Source organism: Catharus ustulatus, chromosome 8 (assembly GCF_009819885.2).
Source record: "Catharus ustulatus isolate bCatUst1 chromosome 8, bCatUst1.pri.v2, whole genome shotgun sequence".
NCBI classification, from domain to species: Eukaryota; Metazoa; Chordata; class Aves; order Passeriformes; family Turdidae; genus Catharus; species Catharus ustulatus.
Window position 1 is genome coordinate 15992374 of NC_046228.1, and position 26520 is coordinate 16018893.

At 36.9% G+C, this 26520-nt stretch overlaps 1 protein-coding gene across 2 annotated transcripts in view; it reads right to left on the bottom strand.

The window, feature by feature from the left end:
* Positions 1 to 10291: 10291 nt before the first annotated feature.
* Positions 10292 to 26520, bottom strand: part of MYOF (myoferlin) — a 60805-nt gene continuing 44576 nt past the window's right edge. For both annotated transcript variants that reach the window (XM_033066727.1, XM_033066725.1), the window contains 22 exons: positions 26274 to 26455; positions 26023 to 26181; positions 25797 to 25895; positions 25324 to 25485; positions 24662 to 24827; positions 23975 to 24051; positions 20611 to 20622; positions 19776 to 19874; positions 19042 to 19167; positions 18141 to 18296; positions 17941 to 18032; positions 16847 to 17017; positions 16178 to 16326; positions 15815 to 15954; positions 15446 to 15534; positions 15269 to 15364; positions 14559 to 14700; positions 14145 to 14244; positions 13077 to 13270; positions 11743 to 11852; positions 11273 to 11420; positions 10292 to 10885 (listed from right to left, as the gene is read on the bottom strand). In XM_033066727.1, coding sequence (XP_032922618.1) covers positions 10850 to 10885; positions 11273 to 11420; positions 11743 to 11852; positions 13077 to 13270; positions 14145 to 14244; positions 14559 to 14700; positions 15269 to 15364; positions 15446 to 15534; positions 15815 to 15954; positions 16178 to 16326; positions 16847 to 17017; positions 17941 to 18032; positions 18141 to 18296; positions 19042 to 19167; positions 19776 to 19874; positions 20611 to 20622; positions 23975 to 24051; positions 24662 to 24827; positions 25324 to 25485; positions 25797 to 25895; positions 26023 to 26181; positions 26274 to 26455 — 2705 coding nt within the window. In that variant the 3' untranslated portion in view covers positions 10292 to 10849. The remainder of the gene's footprint in view (positions 10886 to 11272; positions 11421 to 11742; positions 11853 to 13076; positions 13271 to 14144; positions 14245 to 14558; positions 14701 to 15268; positions 15365 to 15445; positions 15535 to 15814; positions 15955 to 16177; positions 16327 to 16846; positions 17018 to 17940; positions 18033 to 18140; positions 18297 to 19041; positions 19168 to 19775; positions 19875 to 20610; positions 20623 to 23974; positions 24052 to 24661; positions 24828 to 25323; positions 25486 to 25796; positions 25896 to 26022; positions 26182 to 26273; positions 26456 to 26520) is intronic.

Genomic DNA, 26520 nt, shown 5'->3' on the forward strand with positions numbered 1-26520 from the left:
ATCACAAAGACAAAGCTCTGGTCCCTAAAGCAGGATGAGTTGTGATGCTCATGAGGGACTGCTCACTTTCTCAGTGGTTTGTTTATTTGGGTATGGCACAGATTTGACTAGAGCAGGAGAGTTTTTCTTCTTAAAATGCACTTTTCAGGCAATGGCTGTGCAATTGTTACATTGAGATCTCAGAGAAAGCTTCTTCTAGTAGATTAAACCTTGGACCAGAATTTAAGAAATTTGGCTACTCAGAATCGTGACCAGGTTGATAAAGGCGAGCAATTCATTTTATCACTGTATGCTTGATGCTTACCTAATTAAACTTGTTCACATGCACTGAAGCTGGATATTTTTACACATCAGAGCCAAGAGTAAGAGTGTTTCACTAGAATGCTGGATGGCTTAGTCTGATGTGACATTTATCTTCACTCATCAGAAGTGCAATCAGTGGGGAGTTACCCAGATCTTTGTTCATGAAGATAAATGTCAAATATTATCTATCTACATTCTCACAGGATGTCTATCACCATGGTATCTGAATGCCTTCCAAAGCAGTGATGTACACAAATTAGACCTAAACCAGTCAACAAATGATCATCACAAAGATGTCGCTGGCAATTTTCTGGCAGTGCCTGTTTGCATTGAATCTTCCCTGTTTCCTTTCATTCTGTAACAGACAGTGAGAGATAAGCTTGTTTAATTATTGGGTGGGGGGGGGAGAGGGAAAGGGAATCACAAAAGATAGATTGGACAGTATGATGGAATACTGAATTCATGATAAATTCTTTCTTTCACCTTCCTTCGAGTTTTTCTTTCTGCCCAGGAGGCTAAAGACGTGTTCTCTCTTCTAAAGTCAGTCTTGGAATAAGCAGTGCCAACAAGGCCAGGTGTAATTTTAAAATATTTATGCATTGTCAGTTCTGGAATTAATCTTTCTTAATTGAATTGACATGAACTCATGTCTGCAGGTAATCTAAACTGTCAAACACTCTGCCAGTGACAGCATGTTGGTCAGGGTGGTGAAGTTAATGAGAAATCTAAATTATGATGGAATATCTCAGTGTTGGCTTTGGAGCCTGATGTTTATAAATGCATTAGTAACATCACATTAGCTACAGGCTACAGACTCTAGAGTTCAGAAGGGCTAATTACTTGTTTGCAAGTTTCTGAAAGAACTGGGGATGAGTTATTTGTACCTCAGAAACATTTTAGTAGTATATTGGCTGCAGTGAAATTTCTGTCCCTTGAAATACATGTAAAGGAATTTTAAAGCATAATATATTTCATTTGACAAACAGTGCTCTTAGTGTCTGGAAATACTGTTTTAAAATACACGTATCAAACTATTTATTGATGCTGTCTTGGAGGGTGTTACCCATTTCCACGGACAGTGAGGTCAAGCCTGCAGTTACCTGTTAGCAGAGCACTTAGCACAGTCTAACAATGATGCTTTCCTTTCACGGCAAAATGGAATGAATGTTAGTTTCCTAAAATCCAGAGAGTGCAGGGTGGATCCTGTGGAACAGAAATCATAGATAATATTTGTGTAGAAGGAACAAAATTAGCAGATGAGCCTTTGCTTGCCATAGGCAACTGTTGAGAATTTCCCAGGATGCTTAGTGAGGCATCACGAGCTGTGCCTGACATGCTCGGGGTGAGGCTGCAGACTAATTTTACTGAAGAGAGGTAGGAGGTGATGAATCCAGTCTGAATGTTCCATCTTCAAAGATGAGTACTTGGTTCTGTGCCATAAGTACTTGAGAGTATAAAACTGCTTTTGGCACTAATTAGAGTTCAGACCCTTTTTAGTGCATGCAAGCTGGGCTCAAACAAGGATGCTGATTACATTTTAAACAGCAAGCTTTTATCTTGAGGTAGCTGGGTGGTAAGAGAACACCTGACTGATAATAATGGGTCCAGCAATCCATTCTTCCGGACCAAAGGAACTGGGCTTGCAGATGGAGCCCTCAGGACAAAAAGCTAAAATACTTGAATATCAGTATGGTATTGAGACAGTCTCCCTGTGAGTTTGAGCTAAGGATGAAACCAAAAGGATTCTGAGAGTCCCTTCAGGCCTTTCACAGGCAGAATTCTGAGTTGATAAAAAGTCCCTTTCCAAACTCAACAGATGCATAACTAGGAGAACTAATGAATATGGTTTAGCTCTTCTGTTGCAATTTTTCAAAAGGTAAGATAATCCACTGAAAAGGTCTCCTAAAATGTCACCAGCTTTGGGTTTTGTTGGACAAAATTTTCTGAGAAATTTGAGTAAAGTTCACAATTCAGGTGTTTATAAATTTTGAGAGGTGTTACACAGGAATGTGGAGGTAGCATATGCTGTCCTTTATTACGAACGTGACCCTCCCAGTCTTCATGTCAAAGGACAGAGAAGGGAAGGAAGAATTCCTGTGGGTTTGTGAACTGGAGCACACAGAGTGTGAAGTAACCTTGCTTGTTATAAACATTAGGTAGCACAGTAAAGGTTAACATCTGCTAATAACCTTGAAACGTGTTTAAGAGATTCCTTACCTGGTGTAGCACTGCTTTCTGTAGATGGTTTACACAATGAAAGCACAGGATTGTTTGACACATTTGGAGGAAATGCTGATTAAATTTAGCCACACAGGTTGTTCTCACCAGCTATACATGATGCTATCACTGTTATTCTCTGCATTTAATACAAGAGAATTGTTGTTCAAAGACTGTGTAGGGAAGAGGAGGCTCTGTAGAGAGAGCTGCCTGGCAGCTGAGGCTGCTGAGACAAGCCTGGTCATGAGGGGACCTGGTCAGGTCGTTCTTCCACTCTGGTGTTTTAACAGCAGGGTGTGGGACTGGTAACTCCTCTTACCCAGACTGTGCCTGCCCTTAACATCCTTAGGAGTAATGATGTCCTCCTTAGACCTTTTCTGACCTAGTTTTATGTGTAGTTAGACATTCTGTTCTGTGAAATAAACAGGGAAAAAAAGAGGAAATTAATAATGCTTTTTACAAATGCTGATTTAATTTTATTTTCTCTGGTAGAATAATGGCACCGCTGTTTATGGATGCTCTTCTTACAAATGTTTGTTAGCCAAATTCTTCCTTTCCCTCAAGTCCTCTCTAAACCACACATCCTTCCTTCAGCTGCTTAGTGATTCTGTCCTATGCCAAATAATTGATTTTAATGGGGTAATTCTGAGTTGTGAGGCAAGGCAAATGAGTTTAGAACTGAGTTTTGTTTGAAATTTACCATTTTGATTTAAAATCAGTTTAAAATTGTCATATTTGTCAGATATATCTTGCAGAGACATGTACTTACCTAAAGGAACTACGAAACACAAGAGGGGTAAAATAAAATAACTTTGTTATAGACAAAAAAAGAAAACAAAAGTTCATTGATCTTGACATTTCAGTTGAGGTGTTGTTCATTATATAGACACAGGGTCTGTTACAGCCTGGCCTGTATCTCTGAGAGCTTGTTACAGCTCCAGCATTGCCCTGAGCTTGTTTAGATGTCACTGCTGTTACCACAGGCAATTCTGGTAGCTTTCTCCTGCTTTTCACTGCAACTGCTGCTCATGGCAAAATCAAGAGTGCGTATTTTCCCAAATGGGCAATGGATTTTTTTTCTTTACCCCTTTTTGCTTTCACAGCAAATTTTCACAGAGTTTTTAAAAAATTGTTGCATTCAGATTTAAAATTAAAAAAAAAAAAGAAGAAAAAAATAATAAAAAGAAAAAAAGAAGGTATTTCCAGTTTCCAAACTGGAAACTCAGCTTTTAAGCCAGTAGTGGCATGCTGCATTGAGTATTTATAATAGAGGGAAGTTTCACGGAGCAGGTGGCCACACGCTGAGCAATTGCTGTGGGAAGGTGTTTCAGTGGTGCATCAGCATCTGTGCTGCCTGACCTCTGCAAAGGTAAGACTGATTTGGAGGCTGGCTGAATTGAAGGCATTTCCCCCATGCTCCAAAAGGGACTAGGAGCAGATCAGTCACTAACCTGGTGCTGACAGCAGGACTCTCCCAAGATGTGGCAGGCTGGCCTGGCTTTTGCTGCAAGACAGATTTGGGGTTTCAATCCATTTTCTCCCCTCCTTATTGCCCTCAGCACAGTAGTTTGTTTTCAGGGTCTTTTGCTAGTTGGGAGCAACAGAGCTAAGGTTCTCTTTCATTGCTTTGGGGGATTTCCATTCCCTTTTCCTTTAATTTTCTCCTCCCTGCTAATTGCATAAGAGAAGCTAAGAATGTTAACTGAACAGATAATTCTGGGTTCATGTAGATGAGCAAGAAGAATTCAGATTTGCATGAAAATAGCTATCCTAAGGTTAGACCTTTGCATTTGGAAATAAGCTCTTTTCAGGTCTATTTTCCCTCTATTGTTATGTGTTTTATTTAATGTGAATGGTGGATGTTTGGGGAGGGACAGACGTTTGTTTGACTATTCAGATGCATTGGCAGGGCTTAAGTTGGCACAGCATGGATTAGAGCAAGATGAGTGGAGACATATTATTTCTATTTAAAAACACACCCACATATACTTGTGCAACTGAAGTAAAAGTAAATCCTTTCTCAGAACTGATTGCTTTCAGTGCTTTTACCTGTCTACATTGTGCGTGTGTGTGTTTACACTCACAGCACAGTGGGACCATCCCGTTTTGTTTCAGGATATTTCAAGGCAAAAACGTGGAACAAATCCTCTATAACAAAGTCCATGTAAGGCAACACCAGAAGATCTTGCCAGGTGTTCCAGTTCATGTCTTTCTTGCACAAATAATTGTCTCTGGGGTTTGTTTTTCTCTTTTTTAAACTTTCTTTATATTCTAGCAGCAGCAGTTATTCATATATAGTGCATGCAGGTTTTTGCATGAGGGCAAGTGGGTTACATGGAAGAGTGTGTAGATTTGGGGCTAGACTGTTCTGACATGTGCAGGATTAGTTTTAAAAGTTTAATTCACTGCCCCCTACTCCAAAACAAGAACTCTTCAGCTTTGAAAGCAGCCACTGAAATGGATCTCCTCTGCCAGGCCAGGGAGCCTCAGGGCTGCTGCAGGAGCTCATGGCTGGTCCCAGAGGTTGCCTTCAGAGACTGCTGTGTGACTGCACAGGAGGTGTTCTGGCTGGAGTGAAGGTGCTAATTAACTGTGCTATCAGTTCTCACCCAGGGAGTTACCTCAGTTAAAACAAAGGCTTCGTGTTTTTGGGAGTAAAAGCAGAGCAGAATTTTATAAAAATACTTCTGCAAGGCTTCTCCCCTTGAAAACATGGAAGGGAGTATTAAGAAATCTGTAGTTTGCTGTAGAAGCCTGCTGCTCTTTTCCAAGATACCTAATATTTTGCTGCTAACTGGAACTGTCATTGTTTTAGCACATATTAATGTGTCTTTTACATTTAGAGTAAGTTTTGGCCTTCTTATGCATTCTTAATCTCAACTGATAAATTGTCGTCTTTGCATTGTGCATTCTGATTTTTGGTACTGGTAGCTAAGCCATCTTTTGTTACCTTAATTTTATATTTTATTTATTTTTATTTTTATTTTTTTTTTTTATTATATTTGTCCTCCTGTGAGCGACAAAATTCTTCTTGAGGGTCTCCCCTGTGCTGCTGATGTAATCTTGTCTCCCTGAGTTTGTCTGCAGTCCTGAAATGGAGTCTTGTGGCAAAGGAACTTGCTGATGACTCAGTTTGAGAATATTTTGTTTGATGACTACACCAGCTTAAGATATTCTTCTCAAGGCCATAACCCATGATTTCTTTCAATACACCATAGTACTATGGCTGGAAGGAAATAGGAGGATTGTCTCACATGAAACGAAAACTCAGGGTGTAGGAAGGTTGGTAGTGTTTCTTTTTGTTTTGATTTTGTTAGTCAAGAGGATGGTAGTGAATGGGAATAAATACCTGAAGTTAGTCATGCCACTAGTGCCAATGCTTTGTGAAGCCATGGCCCAACTGGAACGGTGACTCTGAGGCTGGTCCATGATCAGTTCTTCATGGTCTTTGATCTGATAACCTGAATTGTAGGCAGTGCGCAGTTAAGGCTGGAAAACTTGGAATTCAGCAGGGAAGGACATCTTTCACAGCTGTGGGTGCATAATCCTCCTCTCAGAAGCAGGGTGCTATTTTAGAGTGGAATTCCAGAGAGGATGTATCAGAGCTAGTTCATTCATAATGTTGTCCTAATATGTAAATGCAGGGAGGCATTGCAGACTTTCTCTGTCCTTATTAAACTTAATAATATTCCCTGCCAGTATGTTCCAACAGACACCTAAAATCTGCACTAAAACATCTCCTTTAATCTTTTGTAAAGCTTTTGGCTTTTAGTTTGAAGGTTTTGAGAGGGGAGGAGTCTTTATGTGTGGATGTGCATGTTTTTAATATACTCCCTGAAGAAATGCATCTGATTTCTGTTCTCTACCTCTCTGTAGCCTACTTTAGACACTTGTTATTTTTTTGTTGTTCTGCCACTTTCCAGACTACTGCTGATGTCTCAAGCTTTTCTTGTACAGGAAGCCTTATCCTACTTGCTTGCTCTTAATTATTTTCATTATCCACATTTGAATCTTTATTAATTTATAATGTGCCTTTTTTGAGACCTATAGCAGAATACAGGGTTTGAACATAAGAGGATTATGATTGATAGAACACTGTTAACATATCCTGAATTTATTAATTGTTTCCTGTTTGATGACACATCTAACTCCATTAATTTTCCTAACTGCTGTTTTATAGAGATCAGTGACATGACCCAAGAGACACACAGCTGTGTGAAGAGGCACTACTGGGAGTTCAGGTGCTTAGGTGCAAATCTGTAACTGTTCCATTACTGCCTAACAGCACTTCAGGTTTATATAAACTCTCTAGTCTCTCCTGGTTCTGCATCTTTTCCTTTCTGGAAGTAGCTGTATGTTTTTACAGCTACCCAGCTTGGCACTGAACCTGCATCATGACCAAAAGCTTCAGTGTCTCTAAAGACTGGACTGACAGCTTCACTCATACAAACTGTCTGTGGTACTGACCACAATTTCTCCTGGAGGGTGGTGCCAAGTGTCTTCTTTTGTTTTACTATATTTGCCTAACAGTGACAAGAATTACACAGGAGACTGGAAGCAAAGGTTCAGTTCACTTCTCTGCCTGAAAAGTTTAAACCTAAATCTAGTGCCTGGCTGAGTGTGCTGGACTGCTCCTGATGTGCTGTGCTGCAGCAGCACCATTGCTGCAGACAGGAATGGAGAGGAAGTGGTCTGCAGACCCCAAGTGGATGCTGGCATCCAGCATGCATGCTGGAGGCTCACTTCTGCCAACTCTCCCAAATGCAATGAGCACCACTCCCTTCTGCGCTGACACTCCAGGATCCCTGTGAGGTGGCTGGCAGTCCCACTGCTCGTTCTGGGCGTTGTGTACCTCCTGCTGTGTTCTCAATGCCCCGGTGCTTTTTGCTTCAAGTCCTGACACCTTGTAAGTCTGGGAAAGGAACAGAACTGTCTTGGAGTCATTGATCAGCACCCACAATGCATTCAGAGTTTTCAGGCTTCAGGAAAGTGTTTTTTCCCTACAGTGTTCCTCATCTTGCACTTGTCAGTGAATGCAATCTCTTAGCCACAGTAAAGATTACAAGGGAAATAAATTTTTCAGAGGGTAATTTTGTGGTTAGAGCACGGTCAAACTTAACAGATAAAATGTGTATTTCCTTTTTTCTATATATATGAATTTTTAAAGAAGTTGATAGTTTTCCATTAAAGAATTGTCTTTCTAATTGAGATCCCTATCTGTATACATGACATGGTACCTCTGGGCAATGGCAAGTATTGTGTAAAAAGCTGCATGGTATTTACTAGCTGAGCTAGCATTGACACATGATGCAGTCTGAATGCTGCCATTTCACACTTTAGTACTGCTTTCAAGTTGTTAAATAGATACGTAAGCAGGTAGGGGCAGGGAAGGGATATAACAGCATAGAGGTCAGTGAGGACCAGGCTTGGGTCACTTTGTATATAATAGGTAGGTCCCGAAGGTGCTTACAGCTGTGTTTTTCAAATACCCTTAGAAGCCATGGACTTGATGGGACTGCTATCCCTTGACTATTAAATGTATCTTGTTCATCTCCATACGTGAGATGTATTTAGGGTAGGTATAAAACAGAAGTACTGGAAGGCCTTTGTGAACACACACGAGACTTGGGATGTCATCTTGTGGTTGTTCAAAGAAATGCAGGAACAGCTTGTAAGTGTGCCTGTTTACTGCCTCTTTATGCTGAGCCTGGTGCAAGTTTCTTCTAGTATTTTATCTTGAATTACACCTTGGCTCTTTCTTTGTAAAGTACATGACAGCAGCTGTTGATTTCCTTTCACGCCCCCAGTGGGCAGGATTTGGGGTGACTACAGCAAGCACTGATAGGAAGTCACACTTGGATACTGCTGGGATATCTGAGTGCATCAAAGAGTGCAGCCACTGGTGTTTGAACGTAATGGATGGCAGAGGCAGAAGGACTCTGACATGTGCTGCTAGTTACCCATCTTTTGTTATAAGCACTTTCAGTTTAGCTTTTTTCCTGGCAAAACAAACTCACGGGAGGAGGAATTCCCAGGCTTAAGTAATTTCCTGTAATAAGTAGGAGCGTATCAGGCACATCTACATTCTGCCCTCTTTTCTGTGGCCTCAAAGGCCATTTGCCTCAGCTGCTGGTAACTGGAGTGGTTTAGAGCTGGACTGGCCAAAGTGAACATCCCAGTCATCAGCGCACAGTGAAAGCAGCACCAAGTTGTTCCCAACACAGGGCTAAATCTTTAGTAGCTGTTCCAGCTAGACAAAAACCTGTTGCATGTTGGAGTCATGCACAGCAGCTGTGCCAGGGATTGCAGATTTGACTAGCACCGTATGCAAACATAAATGATCATCCTTTTCTTTCCTGTGAAGATGTGCTGCCTTTTGTTTGCTACTGGAGCAGGCTGACAGACAGAATGGTTTCTCAGACTTTTCAGTTATGTTTTTAATAGCACTGTCTAATGGAAGTGAAACGATCAAGCCTATGCATGCTTGAACAAAAAAGCATCTGGAAGAGGGTGAACTCCACTCAGAAGGGCAGTACCTGCCACTCTTCAAATTCACTGTGAACAGGCTTGCTTGGATCTCTGCTCCACGCTCTTTGAAGTTAAATGCTTTCTAATTACAACTCTTAGAAGCAACACACTTTCTTGTCTTGCATGAAAATAAGTTTGCTGTGATTTTTACCACTTGTCAGATTTATGGCATTGATTGAGACAGATTTTAATAGCAGATGATCAAACAGTAGCTCATGCAAATTGGTGGCTATTTCTGGAGTGCTATTTCATCATTAGTGGAGGGACAATCCATCTGGATAGTGATTAGTTCCAGCTCTAGGCTCTCATTCAAGGGTCAAGATGCTTGAGAGTTTCTTGACAACAAAAGACCAAGGGTGGTGTTATGTTTTCGTCAGGGTGACTGCTGTTTGTTCCACTCTAGCCACTGGGACTTCACATGATGGAACCTATTTAATGTCAGACCTTTACCCTAAGTCCTCCAACAGAATAAGCTTACTTATTTTGCCTGAGAAGTGCATACTTATTATTTTACAGTACTATGTTATACGGAAGTGTTAAGTTTGTAATTAAATACAGTGACAGAAGTTTTTAAAAACTAATTAATTTTTGTAGTTATTTTTGACATATTTTTAAAGATAGCTGAAGTCTTTATCCAGTCAAAAATGTGACAATCACACCAAATGCTGATTTCAGGTTCTGCTGAAAATTTCCTTTATTTCAAGGATCAAAGGATGTTCAGGGGATGTTCTGACACAGAAGCTTCTGTGTCAGCCTTCCATAAAGGTGAGACAGAACCACAGACTATAACTTGATTTTTAGTGCAGACTGTATTTTACTCTGCATCGGGAGAGGAGATTGAGGCAAAATTAGATACTTCCCATGTGCAGATCAGATTTCAAACAAGGGTTGATTCTAGGTCATGTATCCTCCTGTGCTGTGATTCTTGATCATCTCTGAATACAGGGAGTATAGTGAACTAGTCAACAGATTTCTTTACTAGTTTCCAATTTAATGAATAAAGTAATGAGAACTGCAGAATGCAGAAGCATTTCCTTATTCTTCACTGTGCAGATAACAGTAACATGCCTTAAATTCCAGGTCTGTGACATTACATCCTCTGATAGACACTACACAAGTCCTAATACGTTGTAGTTCTGTAATAGTTAAAGAATACTGGAAACTTAAATTTTACTTGTGGATAAGTTTATTTAAAATTTTGTAATTATACTAAAAAAAATGTATAATGCATTTCTATGTTTATGAACTTGTCAGGATACATGTATAGTGTTGTCAAGTCTACAGCATGGCAAATAAGAATTTTAAGTAGCATGATGATTAAAACTTTGGAACTAGAAACATGTATAACCCTTTGGTTGCACTGTGATGTTTCTTTGGTAGACATAGTTGTAAGTAGTGATTGTTTTCTTTAATTTAAAATGCAAAGTTTCAAAGTGTGACCAACAGAAAAGATTCTCAGAAGGAAGTATCTGTTAAAAACCAGAGACAGCAATAACAGGCAGCTCCTCTGAGTGATTCTTATGAAAAATCCACTTTAAAAGCAAAGTCAGAAGTTTACCATACACAGATACCACTGAGGGGAAAAAAAAAAAAAAGGTGGTTGTGGGTTATTCCTTGTTTTTAAAAAGCATCTTCCATGACCTCTTGGACCTTGGCTAACCTTATTGAAAGTCTTAATTATCTATTTTACCATTCTAAATACAAGCAGATACAAAGGATGGAGAGCCTTGCTGATTTTGGTCCACAGCCTGGGGCGAAATTTCAGCATTGCTTAAAAAAAATGAGGTAAAAAAAATCTTCCTTAAACTGGTTTCACAATCTTCATTGACAAATAATTCTGTTGGGGGAGGAGGAAGGAAACAAGAGGTAAAATGATGTACACAAAATACTTCAGTGTAGTGTTGAAAAAGACATTAAAATGGATCAAAATATATTGAAAATTGGTAATTTTTTTCAGACTAATGTAGACTCTAGGCCAGCTACTAGCTATTTTAATTGTGTAAGTTATTAACTCCTCTAAAGCAGTTCCTTGTTCCATCTTTAGTTAATACGTTAGTTTTAACCTAAATTTTAATTGTTTCTCAATACAAATCAGTTGAATTTTTTTACAGCTATAAGGATATATAGGTGATAGACTCTGTCTGAGTCAGGAGTGTATCCTGTCGATGACGCCTGTCTAAGCTCATCCCACAGCTGAGGAACAGAAACATTCAGAAATTCTTACCGGCAGGGAATAGAGGAGCACTGCTGCAAACAGGAGGAGAATCAGCAAGACGATAAGGCCTATGAAGAGCCATTTATACCTGCGCCACACAATAAATTTCATGGTCTTGCAGGGATTTGTAAACCAAAGGAAGGAAGTATCTGGCCGGCTGCATTTTGAAAGAAGTAAGTATTATTTATACTCTAAAACCAGGGAATACTTAAGCATGAGATTATAACACTTTAAAACATGCTGGTCTGGAGGTTGAAGAAAACAGACAGTTTTGAAATGCAAGGTAGCAGCTGCAGTAAACATGTGCCATTAGTACTGAAACCACCTTGCATTTTATCCTAATGCTTGCAGGAGAAAACAAGATTGGTTTTTATAAATGGAGTTTTGCAAAGGATAACTGATGACTAATACATTACTGCATGCATCAGAGTAGCTAGATATTGAGTATTTCTAAAGCTAGTGGGATAAAAATATCTTACTTCGGTAGATCCAGTTTGGGGTTCATGTTGGGTTCATCTCTTCCTTTACCAGCTGGCCTTTCCTCAGCTTCTTTTTCATTGACAACTTCCAATGTCATTTCAACTTTACCCTTCAGAAAAAAGTGGCACGAGACAAGTATCTTATTGAAATTATACTAATAGGACTTGCTTGGTACTTATACAGAATAGCTGGGATCAACTTATGCTCTACATCTGTGTTTCTGACTTCCTCCTCAAAATATACTGATTTCTTTACTATGACAGTAAACTATCACAACACAGTATCAGGAAAAGGCACATAGAAAAAACCAAATCATTGGACATAAAATTGCTCTGCTAATTCAGCTATAGTTCTAAGTTGCAATTTTTCTTTCCAATTTAGCAAAACAGAAACAGTTCTTCTTTTCTTTCAAGAGCAACCCAAGGATTGCGTATTTTCCAAATGACCATGCATCTAATTTTTTATATTGCTGTGGCTTGTAAATGTTTCTAAATACTTTTTCCTCATTTATTAAATTCCAGTAATAAAGTTTTAAGGAAAAAACATTAGAAAGAAGAAGACACCATTGAAAGGCTTAATATTCTGCAAATGATAAATATACATTTATATTCTCTGTAGAACAAGTTAGAATGCTTTGGGTCTTCTGACTGCATACATAATTACAAAGCTAGTCTGGATTCTCAGTACAGTGATTTTGTTTGCTGTGTACAAAAATACTTTGGATTTAAACATTTTCCTTTGATCTTTAATGCATTTTGGATGTCTCTGAAGTTCTTCTGAGCAATAATGTGGTAAACTAAAGAATTACAGAATCATTTAGGTTGGAAAAGACTTCTAAGATCACCAAGTCCACCTTGTCATCTACACCATGGTACTAAGTGCCATGTCCAGTCCTTTCCTAAACACCTCCAAGGTTGGTGATTCCACCACCTACCTCTGCAGCCATTCCAATGCTTAACATCCCTTTCTGTGTTTTTTTTCTTGATGTCCAAGCCAAATCTCCCCTGGCACAGCTTGAGGCTATGCATTCACTCACATGACTTCATCAGGTGCTTTGGCAAGATAGCATGACTCAACCTGGCACCATGGTCTTTCAAGTTAAACACAGTCAGCAACAAACTACATAAATGAAGTACTAAACTCACATTTTAAAACAAAAAATTGTTGCTGGTCCAAATTCCTGAACTTGTGCATGAAATGTCCTATTTCTCCTTCCTCTGTCTATCCACTGAAAGCTAACAGCTAAGTGGGAGACTCTTTCCAGTCTTTCTTTGTAATTTGAAAAGTAAGGTAAGCATGTCTGAAGTACTTTTAAAAGTAGTAATAATCTTACCGCTAAAATACGGGAGCCATCCTTTTCAACATAACATGGCCACCATCCTTTCATGGATTTCTGTTCAAAGAGAGAGGCAGTCCTGGGAGCCTTCTGAGAACTGTCTGCCTTGTATTCTGGGATCATGTCTATATTGCACTTCTCAGGAACTTTTGCTGGAATGATTGTTTTATGTAAATCAAGTTCCACAAAGCCTAGGAGCAGATACAAAAGTTAACACTGCATATCACAACCAACCACACAGCACAGCAGCTCAACATCAACCCTTGTCATCTCTAAACATACACATATAAAAATACAGGAAAGACAATCAACAGACACATTATATTCTTGTTTGTCTAAGGATGTTGTGAGGGAAGTGGGACACATTGTGTTTAAACCCCTCTTGCTGGTATTGATAAATTTGATTTTACAAGCTTGACTCCTCCTTCTTTAATGTAATATTTTTTTATTTTTTAATAGAGGGTTTTTTTCTCCACACATCTAAATGAAAGATACCCAAATACAGAAATGTAATAAGTACTTTCTGACAGTTAAATGCATAATTTAGCAAACTTGAATGATGGTTATAAATCAATTACTTGTTTTCAGACTTTGAGGCCTATATAGTTTGTATGTAAGCTAAAGACTTTGGAGCACTCTTAATGTGGAACAAAGAATCCCATACAGAGCAGTATCTTTAGAAAAGGTAGAGATTAATAACAGTGAAGTAGATTGCTTGAATCTATATTATGTGCTACTGTCAATACTCTTATTTAGAACTGAAGTGCCCTTATTTAAGTAATTTTACCTAAAGAAAGAAGCAAAGTAAATTTTCATGTACATTATCACTTCATGTGCCATGTGAGAAGGTTTACCTGAATGAAAAGTATCTTGGTTTACCTGCCAGTAGGCCTTTACTGAGTGAATACTTATTCATTCAGTAAACCTGCACTGTGAAGGAAAGATGGAGTATATTTCCATGTTCAGTGTCTCATTGTAAATGCAATCCTTATGCAATAATTAAAAATTGTTTACTTTGATATCCTGCTTTGAGACAATAGTAACTACTTTAATTCAAAATCTTACCCAGATAGTCATCCAAGGAGAACTTGTCATTATCCCATATTTGAATGATCAGTTTAGGTGGGATTCTGAATTCTGTCTTGTCAAGACTCCAAAAATGTTCCTAAAATTAAAAAAAAAAAATACCAAGCACCTTTAAAAATTACTTAAGAAAATTTTTAGCTGGGGGTCTGCTAGTACTTGTGAATTTTGGGGTTGGTGGAAGTATTAAAAGATCTAATCTTGCCCTGCTAAAAGCAGACTGTTGGTGCTGCCAGTGTGTTGTTCCTGGCCCAAAGGCAAAATGAATCTGTTCACAACAGCAATGTGAGATAGTATATGGAACTGAGCCAAATTATCTCTTTCAATATGTAGGTACAAATTACCAGGCTAACTAGAATCTGTATTCTATGCATTGAAATCTTTAGAAATACTTACCTTTTTAGAAACTAAACAGAGTTGCTCTGCTGGGAGGTAGTCAAAAGGAAAAACAAACCTCCAGTTAAAGTTCCCTTCGCCATCTAATGATCGGTAGTGAACATCAGTTTTCTGCTTATTTTCTTCATTACCAGGCATCCATCTGAAAATATGGAGAGATGTGTCTGTGGTGTTTGCAGTGGAACTACACTGGTGCCTGTTTGTATTGGAACTGCGTCATTAAGGGGTTGCAGACAAGCTGTAAGAATTGCTCACAGAGGGCTGGGGAATTTTTCATGCCCCTTTGCAGTTTGGTTCCAATTTGGCACTGTAAATAGGAACATCTGAACTGAATTTCTGATCTAAGACCAGTGCTGTATCAGCAGTGAGTTGCTGAGTTCTTTTTTAGTGAGAAATTAGATCTGCCTGGTAGTATATTTCTCTGATTTCTATTGCTTTCTTATAATAAGACTAGGGACTGTAAAAATTAGCAATGCAAGTTATGCAGCACCGAAGCTAACTCTCTGCCTTTTCAGTTGCTGTCCGTCTCAAGAGATGAAATTCTGGGATCTTTCACCACACATTAACTGGTTGTGCTTTATCTCATAACATTTCTGTACTTCTCATTTGACTTAACTGAACCAAATCATATTTAAAACCCATGGTCAAGGTATTTCCAGGACATTCTGAATGTTATTCTTTTTAAGTGTTACATGAAAGAATGCTCTTACCCCTTCACATAAATGTCACTCATTTCTTCTCCTGTGATGCTCTTTTCATCCAGAAGGACATCTTTGGTGTTCCAGATGATCACACGCAAGACATACCTAAGAGAGACGTTTGGGGCAAGAGATTTGGATTGTTTTGTCAAGGCTACCAGAGGATATTTGGTGTGTGGGGATACTCACTTCTTGGCTTTTCGGGGAGTGATGTTGAACGGAGGGCCTGGCGGTCCTAAGCTTTTGGGGAAAACATCCACCCACATCTGGAGCTTTCCCTGTAGCAGTGAAGAGACGGATGAGGGATTGTTTGTTGCATATAGGTTTGTTAAGGCCCATTTATTTTTCAGAAAAGTTTTCTGGTTTCTACAGAAACTTTCTTTAAAAAGCTGTGTTTTATTATGTTTCTAGACTAACCTGCTTTACATTTTAAGCCAAGCAATAATGATTTGTAGCCCTCTCCCCCTGAGAGATACCACACCATTAACAACATGACATGAATTCTGGAATACTCCATTTCTGCTTTCGAGAAACCATCACCAAGCCAGTTCACAGTACCTGGGAGATGTTGGGCTGGAAAGTGCTATATAAGGTTCTTGTTTCCACATGTTCAGGTACCAAACCCTGGGTTCTGAGGATGTGAAGGGCTAACCGCTCTTCACCTGGACCAAGATGCTGATGCAAGATTTTGTTAGCTTCTGAAACAAAAGAAATAAGAAAAAATGTAGGGGCTTGTGAGCTGAAGTCTGCACTTGAACTTGAAAAAAATTAAACACAGATATTTAAAATTGAGCATAAAAGTATGTGTATCTTGGAGAAAAATTGAACACATTTTTCTAGTATTCCATAAATAACTGGAAGGTTTTATATTTTATCAATGTGAATTTGCGACCTACATATAAAATAAGTGAAACAACTCACCAGCTTCCTCCAAAGTATAGGCTCGACCCCCATAGTTAATCTTTCTGCCATTGTCAGAGAGGACAGGAGGAGCATAGCCTTTAAACCTTGCTACATTTTGCAATAACTGGGTGGGTTTCAGTTGATCACGCCAGGTGTTCACACCTGAACTTTTATGAAAGCAAAAGAAACATATCCTAAAATTATTCACCATTCAGGGCATTTACACATCATGTACAACATGTTTATTAAGCTAGCTCAGAAAAAGCAGCACTGTAACTGCCTAGATTGAAGGCTCTGGAGCTTGATACAGTGCATAATTTTTTATCAGCTCAATTAACTTCCAAGATAGTGTTTTTTTTTCTTTATGTATCAAAATAATTTACACTCACAGATATTTATTTAATGCTTTCATATTTACTTGCAACAGTAGGTCAGAAAAATTCTGTTAAGTGTGAGTTCTCTGGACAGAAATAACATACATTAATGTATTAAGAAAATATTAAAATATTCTGGTTTCCATAAAGGCTTTTCTGAAGATTTACAGCTTCACTTGGAATTTAGATGATAGAACGAGCACAACAAATACCCTTGAGAAGCCACAGCATTGTTTTTTAACCACAGAATTAAGGTTTTTTAGAGGCTGGGTACTAGGTCTTACAGATTAAAATTTTCAACAAAATTACTTACATCCAGTACTGCTGGGGGATGCCACAGTGAGCTCCATAACGAGAAAGGAATCTGTTTTCCAGATCAATTATGGTTTCACCCACTTTTTCATCACGAGTCAATGCGTCATAATCATAGACTGAAATTTTCAGATCCTTTTCTTGAGGCAAGAAGCAGCTGAGTTCATACATTCTAAACATAAAAAATTCCTGTTAGGGCTATTGCTCTTCCAAGAAATGTTTCTTATTTTTAAACTTAAAAATACAAATTGAGAAAAGCACTTGCTAGTTTATTTTTAAGCAATAACTTTAAGAAGGTGTTAAAAGCATATTTCCATGTTGATGAATCTAGCAGCAGTTATCTTTCATGCTCCAATTTCTATTTGCACTTATAAATAATTTCATTTTTACTCCTTTGGATATGACCTCCTTCCTTTCTGCACATTGTATTACTTAGATTCTATTTTCTGTGCATCAGTTTGAACTGGGACTAAGGAAGGAAGTTATTTTGTGTCTGTAATCAGGTATCTTTGCTGTCTATTTCTTTGCATAATCTGAACAATTTAAAACCTGTAGCACATAATTGCAAATTATGCTTTTCAAACCCTTTATAATCCTTCTATTCCTCCTCTCTGAATCTTCTAAGTTATCAAAATCCTCCTACGACTTTAAACCACACCCAGAATTTCACAGTAATTGGGCAGATGATTAACTTTTCACTCCTAACTAATATTTTTTATTCACATATTTCAATGTCATTAACCTTTGATGGAAAGACCAGTGTACTGGAAATGCATGCTAAGCTGATTACTTGTGAGATCCATCTATTTTTCAGAGTTTAAACTTTTTCCATATTCCACAAGCATATCTAACACCACTGGTTTTAAGTTTACTTTGTGCAATTTACCCACATGACAAAGAAAATCTATGGATTAGCCAAACATCTGTGTTTTCCAATGATTTCAATCATTGGAATGATTGAATGCCTTATGCAATTTTACTCACAATTAACTGTCAGTATGTAACTATGAATAGAGCAGTGAAGAAATGGTTGACCTAAAAAATTGAAAAACATTCTAAAATACAGTAAATCGGAAAGACAAAAAAGTATGTTACCTGCCAAAGATTGGGTTGAGGGTATTAGGCACATAATGATCTCTGTCTTCAATTACTTTTTTACTTAGAGATATTTTTATATAAGGATCACACTATTTAAAACAAGAAAAAAGAATATTGTTAAGAAATAGCTCTCAAGACTAACTTTATTGAAAGGACAGGAGAGCAGTGAGCTGACAGAGGGAAGCAGAGAGCCTCACCAGCCCGTTGTTGTCCTGGGGCTGGAGCTGCAGGGCTCGGACGATGTAGATTCGCACAATGCACTCCTGGGGCCCGCTGTCCGGCAGCTCCCGGAACTGCCGAGGAGGGGCTGGAATAGCGGGATCCTCCGGCAGTGCATAGATCTTAAACGATCCCTGAAAATAGGGTAAGGACTTGGTCAAGATAAATGTACAAAAGTCACTCTGCTAAGCCTGTTTTTTCTTATTTATTCTTATTGACACGCTCTGTTTTATAGAGGAATAGCAAAATTATAGCCTGCTCCACAGTGACTTAGAAGTCTTTTGTTTTAGTGGGTTTTGGGTGATATGACTAAAAAGACAAGGTTATATCCTTTGCCAGTTTAACTCAATTCAGCTGTTTGGATGACAACACAATTACTCAGTTTTGCTCCAGCTAAAAATATGGAACCAATACTTTGTATTTGTTTCTCTCCAAACACATAATTTAAGGTTAGGACATTTTTTGATTGGTTGGTTGGTTTTATCTATATTAGCATTATTTTAATCTATAATGCTCACAGAAACAGTACAAAATACCTTTTCCAAAATCATTCTAAAAATATGCTTTTTGGAATTTTAGTCCTGTTTAAGACGTTATCTGTGAAGGTTCTGTCCCATGGTTACTGGGGAGGGTTACATTAGCAGGAATTATATCTATTTTCAATTAACGTTGTAGCACATCTAGTGTGAGCAATGTGTAGTTGTACTTTCCTTAAAAAAAATGGGCCTATAGCTAAGTAGTTATGAATATCTGTTGCCCCTACTAATGCACACATCCATATTTAAGCTGAAATGCTCACATGTAGAACTACTGAAATAACCACTTACAGACAAAAGACTGCAACCCGCATTTGTTTGTTGCCCATCATTTGAAATTTACCTTGAACTCCCCGACCACTGATGGATCATCACTCTCCTCAGATTTCCCTCTGTATAATTTAAATGTATCACAGAAGTCTGTTAAGTTATTGAATTCAGGTACTTTTTCCAATTCACAGTCATACACCTTAAAAAAAAAAAAGTGTAGAAATTATCAGTTATTATCATATATATCAGCTCCACCATAGTAGCACTGCAAAGTATTTTATGCTTGATGGAATATTTTAAGGAACTAAAGCTTTTGGAAATATTTTCATGTCAAAGTGTGAGAAAATGCAATGTTTTGGAGAACATGTGATAAAGCTTCATCTAGGCTCGGTTAAAACCAGAGTAAGTAGCATGTTGTAAGCTTACCTTTACTTTCTTTGTTAACTGTATTAGATAAGAAATGAAAGTAGTCACACTTCAGATTTCAGCCAACAAACAGTAAAAGTGCTGATTCTCTGTATGATTCTCATACTTATTGTGTATGTTTATTTAGGATCTGCCTGGCGCCCAAAGAAGTCAAGAGTAAAATTCCCTTTGACCAAAGGCAAGATTAAATTATTAACACATCTCTTAGTAAGTGTAGTTCAGTAGAAGAGAAGCCAAGATCTCTTCTTAAAAATCTTAATTTAATCATATGAATTAGTAAAGAAACCTTTATAGAAAATCACGTATAGTTAAATTTTGAAGAGCATTAAAAAAAGGGATGGTTTTGATCAGGTCTTGGGCCTATAAACTCTGAAGGAATACCTTTAAAGTGTCATATCCTTTTTTAATGTACTGTCCACATTTTTCATGTTCTCCTATTGAAGCATAAAATTTGCTCCACCAGTCAACGATTTCTTCCTCCTTAAAAAAAAGCAAATAAAAAAAGCTTTTATTGGGAGATAAAGCCTCTCTCCTGTCATACTGTACAGCAGAAATAATGAACAATTAATCATAGTAACAAATAATATACTCTAAAACTTATCAGTTAGGTAATATTAAAGCTTTATCTGAAAGAAATTTAGAATACAATAATTATGGCAGCATGTCATCTAGATACTAGCAATCTATACATTCTACTAATACAGTATTTCTATGCTTTTTTTTTTCTATTTTTATTTAAATCTGATAATCACTGTTTAAGAAAGTGCTATCATCTGTATTCAGGTTTTGTATAATATAATTATTTACCCCTGAAAGCAAATTTCCAATGGTAATAAATAGCATTCGTTCTCTATGAATTAACAGAAAGAGTAGTATTCATCCACTGTGTAAATATGATTTTTTTTTTTTTTTAAGATTACTTGGATTTACAGAGACTCTTAAAGTATTATGCAGATCATTAAAGGTGATGATTTGTTTGGGCTGTTTTGGGTTTGTTGGGGTTTTTTTTAAATATATAGGGCTTCCTATTTCAGTCCTGCATATTTTTCTTAAATTTACCATCTAGCAAGTTCACTGTAGGTTTTATATCAAGCACTTTCAGAGACTACTGTTCTCACCTACATGCCTAAAATGCTATAATTTGTAAGCAATATTGATATACTGGTTTTCAACTGGAGAAAGCAAAGTGTAGATTTTTTAAAGTAGTATACATTACCTTTTCTGTGAGCTGCTCATGAGGATCAAGTCATAAAAAAAGAGCAAAATAAAAGCAATGGTAAGGATATGATTTGTAGAATTACATCAGTTAAAGAGGCTTTAAATCTTTAGGAATTTGTATATAGAAAGTGTGCAAAGTAAGTTACTAACATTAATAATTTAGAAATGCTTTTGAACACCATGTGTTTAACTTGATTTTTTTGTGCTGTCAGAAAAAGCAAAATGTTCTAGGTATTCAATTGGAGCATGCATATATTTACACACACACACACACATACACACACACGTTTTAGAAAGTGGGTTTTCAGGAATATAAGACATTACAACCCTGTGCTTTGTTCTTCACATAACAAAAAAAACCAAAACAAAACAACAAAAAAAATTGTGCCTGTAGATTTTTTCCATGTAAGTGTAAAAACAATGCGCACAATCCAAAATGCTTCACCTGTTAAATCACAGATACCATAATTAGGACCCACTAGTCTTAAAAGCAAGCATCATGCATCCCGTCTGGAAACCACCATTAGCAAGTATAATTTCTACTACTTTTTATACATTATACCTTGTGTTTTCATTTAAAAGCATTAGCAATGAATTTTTGTGCAAAGCAGAAGAAATATGCAAAACATTTTACGAATACAAGCCAAATGCATCTATAGGTCAGGACATCACTCAGGTATATCATTTTCATTTACTTCCATTTTTGTTCTCTTAAGTAATTATTTCACTGGGATATTCAGGTCTATCATATTTTACTAGTCTTGTCTACCTTCAAATCATAAATACAGCATATTCTTATCAGATTAGCATGGGACTGTCATTTTCTAAAGACAGTTGGAGTGATTTTTTTTTGGAAACAACATAATTATTGATTTGCAAAACTTATTGGCAGAATTCATAAGGTAATTTTTAATAGTTCGCCAGATTTAAATTTCACTTTGTTTAAATACTAGTTTGTAATGTTGGCAATGCAAATGTTAGCTTGCATAATTATGCAATCATAATTTAGCGACCAAACTTAAACCCTTTTCAAAAAATACACTATGTAGAACTCTGACTCTTTCATCAAAACATAATGTTGGAAGAGTTTAAGTCAGGGGTTATGTTTTGGGTTTGTATTTTTTTCTTTTGATATACCTCCAAATGTCTCTTCAAATAATGCACTTGGTAGTTTTGGGAAGAAGTAGTTAAGGAGAAAAATAAATCAAAACCTTAAGATCTTCTTTAAAAATTCGCAGAGCAAATAATAGTCTTTAATATTCAGATATTATTGTTACTATAAGTTGTAATCAGGATGTGCTCACAGAATGCCAAAACACAGAATAAAATGCCATATGATAAATTAGAGATTTTGGAGTGAAATATTTGCATGGTAAAAACAATGTAATGTTATTGTCCTTTTAAAAATGTCTTGACATGAAGTTGTCAAGACATTAACATTTAACTATTATCTTTTTGAAAAATCTGGAATTATGGAAAAAAATCTAAGAGATGCAGTCAGAGTTAGAATTTTTTTAACTGTGATTTAATTTTCCAGGAAGTAGACTTTTAAACAAAGTTTAAATATTAATAGCATAGTGAAATAATTCCTGTTTATTTTTTTGCTTTTATCACACAGATTCTAAGTTGATACACAAAAGAAGTGTACATATTGTATATGCATAGTATGATTTTCAGAACAAGGATACTTAATCTTACTAGACTCGTGAGCATCATCTCCTCCAAAATCTCTCTCTGGCAGAACTGCCAAAGAAGAACCCCTCAAGGCCCCAAGGGTTAACATAACATTCCTGGTCACCTGCATGCATCAGTTTGGTACATACATGCACTGTGGTTGGAGAAGCCATTTTGCTGAGTGCTGTTGACATACTGCTTAAACACTAGAAATTGGAATGTAATTGATGAAATTTTGGCATTTTGTGTCCTTGGTGTATTGTCTGCATAGCACTTACACTTTCCACAGCTTTACTTATTTAAATTTGGACTGTTCTGAGTTTTCATTCCTCTAATATGGATACTTTCACTGTATCTAGTATTACAACATTATATATATATAATATGTATTATATATTATTTATAATATATATTATATAGTAAAACATATATATAATGTATCTAATTTGGTTTGGGTGATGTCAAACTAAAAGAAATTGTGTTTCTGCTTATGTAGCATTTAAAATTTTCCATTTTTAGTTGAAATAAACTACAGAAATATAATTCATTTTATTGGTGACTTTGGAGTTCTTTATTTTCTAAATATTTTTCTTTATAATTTTTAAATAAAATAATAGTTCTCTTTTCTAGTTTGTATTAGAATACATACTACTTATATTAGAAGAGCAAACCTATTTCAGATAAAAGTTAGAGACTGTTCTAAATTAAACATTAATGACAATTTACATGTATGATGCCAGTAACCACAAGATCACGGTCTATGATATACTTAAATTAGAGTCTGAATATGATGATAAGAAGAAGGAAGAAAAAGGAAATCATTAAAATACTAAAACAGCAGTAAGAGTTCAAAAGTTTAAATTCAGTAGTATTTGCTTTGGGACTGCTGTAACAATGTAAAATATTCTGCATTTTCAAAAGTCAAAATTTTGGATTAAGAGCCTGCAAAATTGCTCTATATTAAAGGGCATAACTTCTCTGCTTCCTTTAATGTAACAGGCCATCAGAAATCCATGAAAACACCTTCTAGGCAGGGGAAACATTTTACAGTCCTTAAAGAAGTAACACTTTTTCCTTAAAACTGTACTGCTTGGAATCTGTCTTTAGTCATGTTTCAAGAGTAAAATCCTGTAAGCAGAATTATTTTTTACCTGGCAAGTAAAACTGTATTGTGGTGGTCCCGAAAGAATCGGAGCAGTAAAGAGACAAGGTACAACAGAAAAGGATAAAGAAGAAAATTGTTTCAGTGGAATTGGGTTTGGATGGCTTCAAGGCAGGAGAGGCCAAGCCGTGACTGATAAAATGAAGAGCTGAAGGACCAGAGCATACACCTGCTTCTAACTCCTTTATCTAGAACTGCTCAGTCTGTGCAAAATCAGGCTGCTCTAACCACCATCAGTGGGAACTGGGTATTGTTCTATCACATGCTTTCAGTAGCTATTGAACAAGTGAATTAATTCTTAAGCTACTGGTGAATTTGATCAAGGACAAAATGTTTGGTGTTTACTATATGAAAACAAAGATTAAAATTATTAACAAATTTCCTTTGCTTTCGTGTCACCAAGTAACTTTCTCCCATCTGGCTTACCAGAGGGTTGCAAATGTTTCTGAGAATTCTTCTGTCTAGATAGTTCCTCAGAAATCAAAGATCTTAAGAACAAAGTCAAACATCAAATTTCAAAGATTACCTGAGCTGTCAGCAGTGGCTGTGTGTCTTCCATATCAATTACTGTATCCTGGCGAAGTGCAGCAGAGAGCAGACTAACTGTAAGCCAAAGGTTTTATTAGGGCAATATGATTTAGGAAAAATATCTTACTAAACAGTTTCATCAGATTTAAATCCAGACAGTTGCAGAAGATGTAAAATAATTCATTGTTTGATCCTCGAAAGAAAGCAATTCATTACCACTTTTTGCTAAAAACAGACAAAATACTTTTTTGCAGGATATGCAAACATTTCTCAAATATATAGAATTAAAATTAAGAGTAAAACATGAAAACACATAGAGGAAGTGTCCCCACTGTATTCACTATATTTTCTGGAATACTGGATTATTTCTTTGGCACCAGTGCTGAGGTGATCTGCAGGTAGTTAACTTCCAATTTGATACTAAAGAGGAACATCAGGGAATGAGCACATCAAGTCCAGGAGTGGACTTGCCTTTGCATTATGCCCTCTTATACTGCACAGAACGTTACAGTAATTAATACTCTCTGTCAGATGTTTTTCCTCTCAGATGACATTATCTCCACCGGCGAAAAATGGCTATTTCCAACACGAAACGGCTATTCATCAGCATGGCATGCAGGGTAAACAAGCAGGTAATTCTAGCATCTTACAAGAAAGGAAAAGTTTTCATTTTCCAGCTTTCTACCTTTCAGTTGTGGTGCAATGTCCTGTTTAGTGGTGTAGGGGTCACAGCGAAAGCTTTCCAGTAAATCAATAGTACATTGTCCCACGATGGGCTTCCTTCCAAATGGTCTGTGGTCTATTACTTTAATAACAAGAGATGGACTGTATAACTCCTCTTTTGGTAAAAGCTAAAAATAGAAAAATAAGAGGTTTTCTTTACAATGCAAATGAAGAAAAAGAAAGAAGAAATATTTCCCCATTAAATTAGGGCTGTTACTTCATTTATTTAATATTGAACCACTATGTTCTATGGCTGTATGGTGAATGAAAACTTCTAATCTTATCAGTCAATCAAAGTCATTAAGAATAATTGCCCCACATCTTGCATTTTCTCGACTCTTGCCCATCCTAGCAATAAGAAAGTAGCCAAACATCTATAGGTAAATTGATGCGTTTTCAAATAAAAATACATATATTGCACTGGATTGTGCATATAAAATTCTGCAATCTTCCAGTGACTGCACAGACATGTTTACATGATCCTTATTGTAGTTTTCAGGCTCATAAATTATGGTAAATCATAAAAGATGTGTGAGCTTTTCTACTCAGAACAAATCCTTGACCTTTTAAACTATGGAGGACTATTTTGCTATAGATAGCTGGCACACAGGTTTTTTAACGTACAACTTTCATGAAGAGAACAGAAGATGAAAAATTCGGTGTCTTTTTGAGGTTTCTGATCACCACAGATTCCACCATTTCACCCCCACATTCCACAATTAGACTTGGAGACATAACAGGTGCCAGTTGGTAGTTTTTCATGTTTCGCAGTCCCCAGGCCAGAATCTGTAAAGAAAAATCCAATATAAGCAAAAGTGGGAAGGGATATCAATATGCTTAATACAATATTCAAAAGTAGGAAAGAAATGAAGTCTTTTCAATAATAATATATGTCTGGCAAAATATTTCAAGGTTCTAGTTCTAGGAAAATTAATGGAAACAGTGAAATTCACAAACTTAAAGGAAAGAATTACTTAGAGGAAAGAATACTTCTCACTACAAGTTTTTTTTTGTTTTCCGTAAGTAAATACACGAAATTGCTGTCTACAGGATGAGAAGACTGCACTTGTATTCAGTTAGTTTAAGAATAACCATACCTCAACAGCAGTGAGTTGAACTACTGGTCTGATTCCTTGAGGGACCATGTAAAGCTTTGGGGCCCTTTGTGATGGAAGAATTGGAAGGTTGGTACCACCCTGTTAAGACACAAACATGAGTATTAGTATCTCTCATCTTTCTTAGATGAAATACCTTGCAAAGACTAAGACAGTTCTTCCCATGTCTCACCATGAAAGAATATATGCTGTGTCTTGAAATACATACCTTGTCTCTCAAAATAAGTTCTGCAGCAAAAAGAATGTCTCCACTAGCTTTGCCATTATTTATTACAGGATACCAGAGCAGTTTTGGTGTGATGTCATCTTCTGGGATTAACTTGACCATGGGGGAACAAACACTTCTTCCAAGGAATTCATCTTTACCCTGCAACCAAAAGTAGCAAAAATAACCATTAATGTACTGTCAACTAATATAAATAAGTAAAAAAGCAATCAGGGTAAAAAGATTTCACCTACCACTTGATCACTGTCAAAAAGTTCAATAACAACATTAGGTGGGTTTTGGGCTATTGACTGTGGGTCCCCATAGATCTCAATTTCATTAAATATGAGAGTTTGGTCCCAGGTAGGATTTAGAGTTGAATGAATGATCTCTGTTGTTTTACTTTGATGGAGGAAAGAAACATGAGCATAGGGATCTGAAATATCATACAAACATTGAAAGCACAGAGTTACAGATAAAGAAAACCACATCAAGCCATAA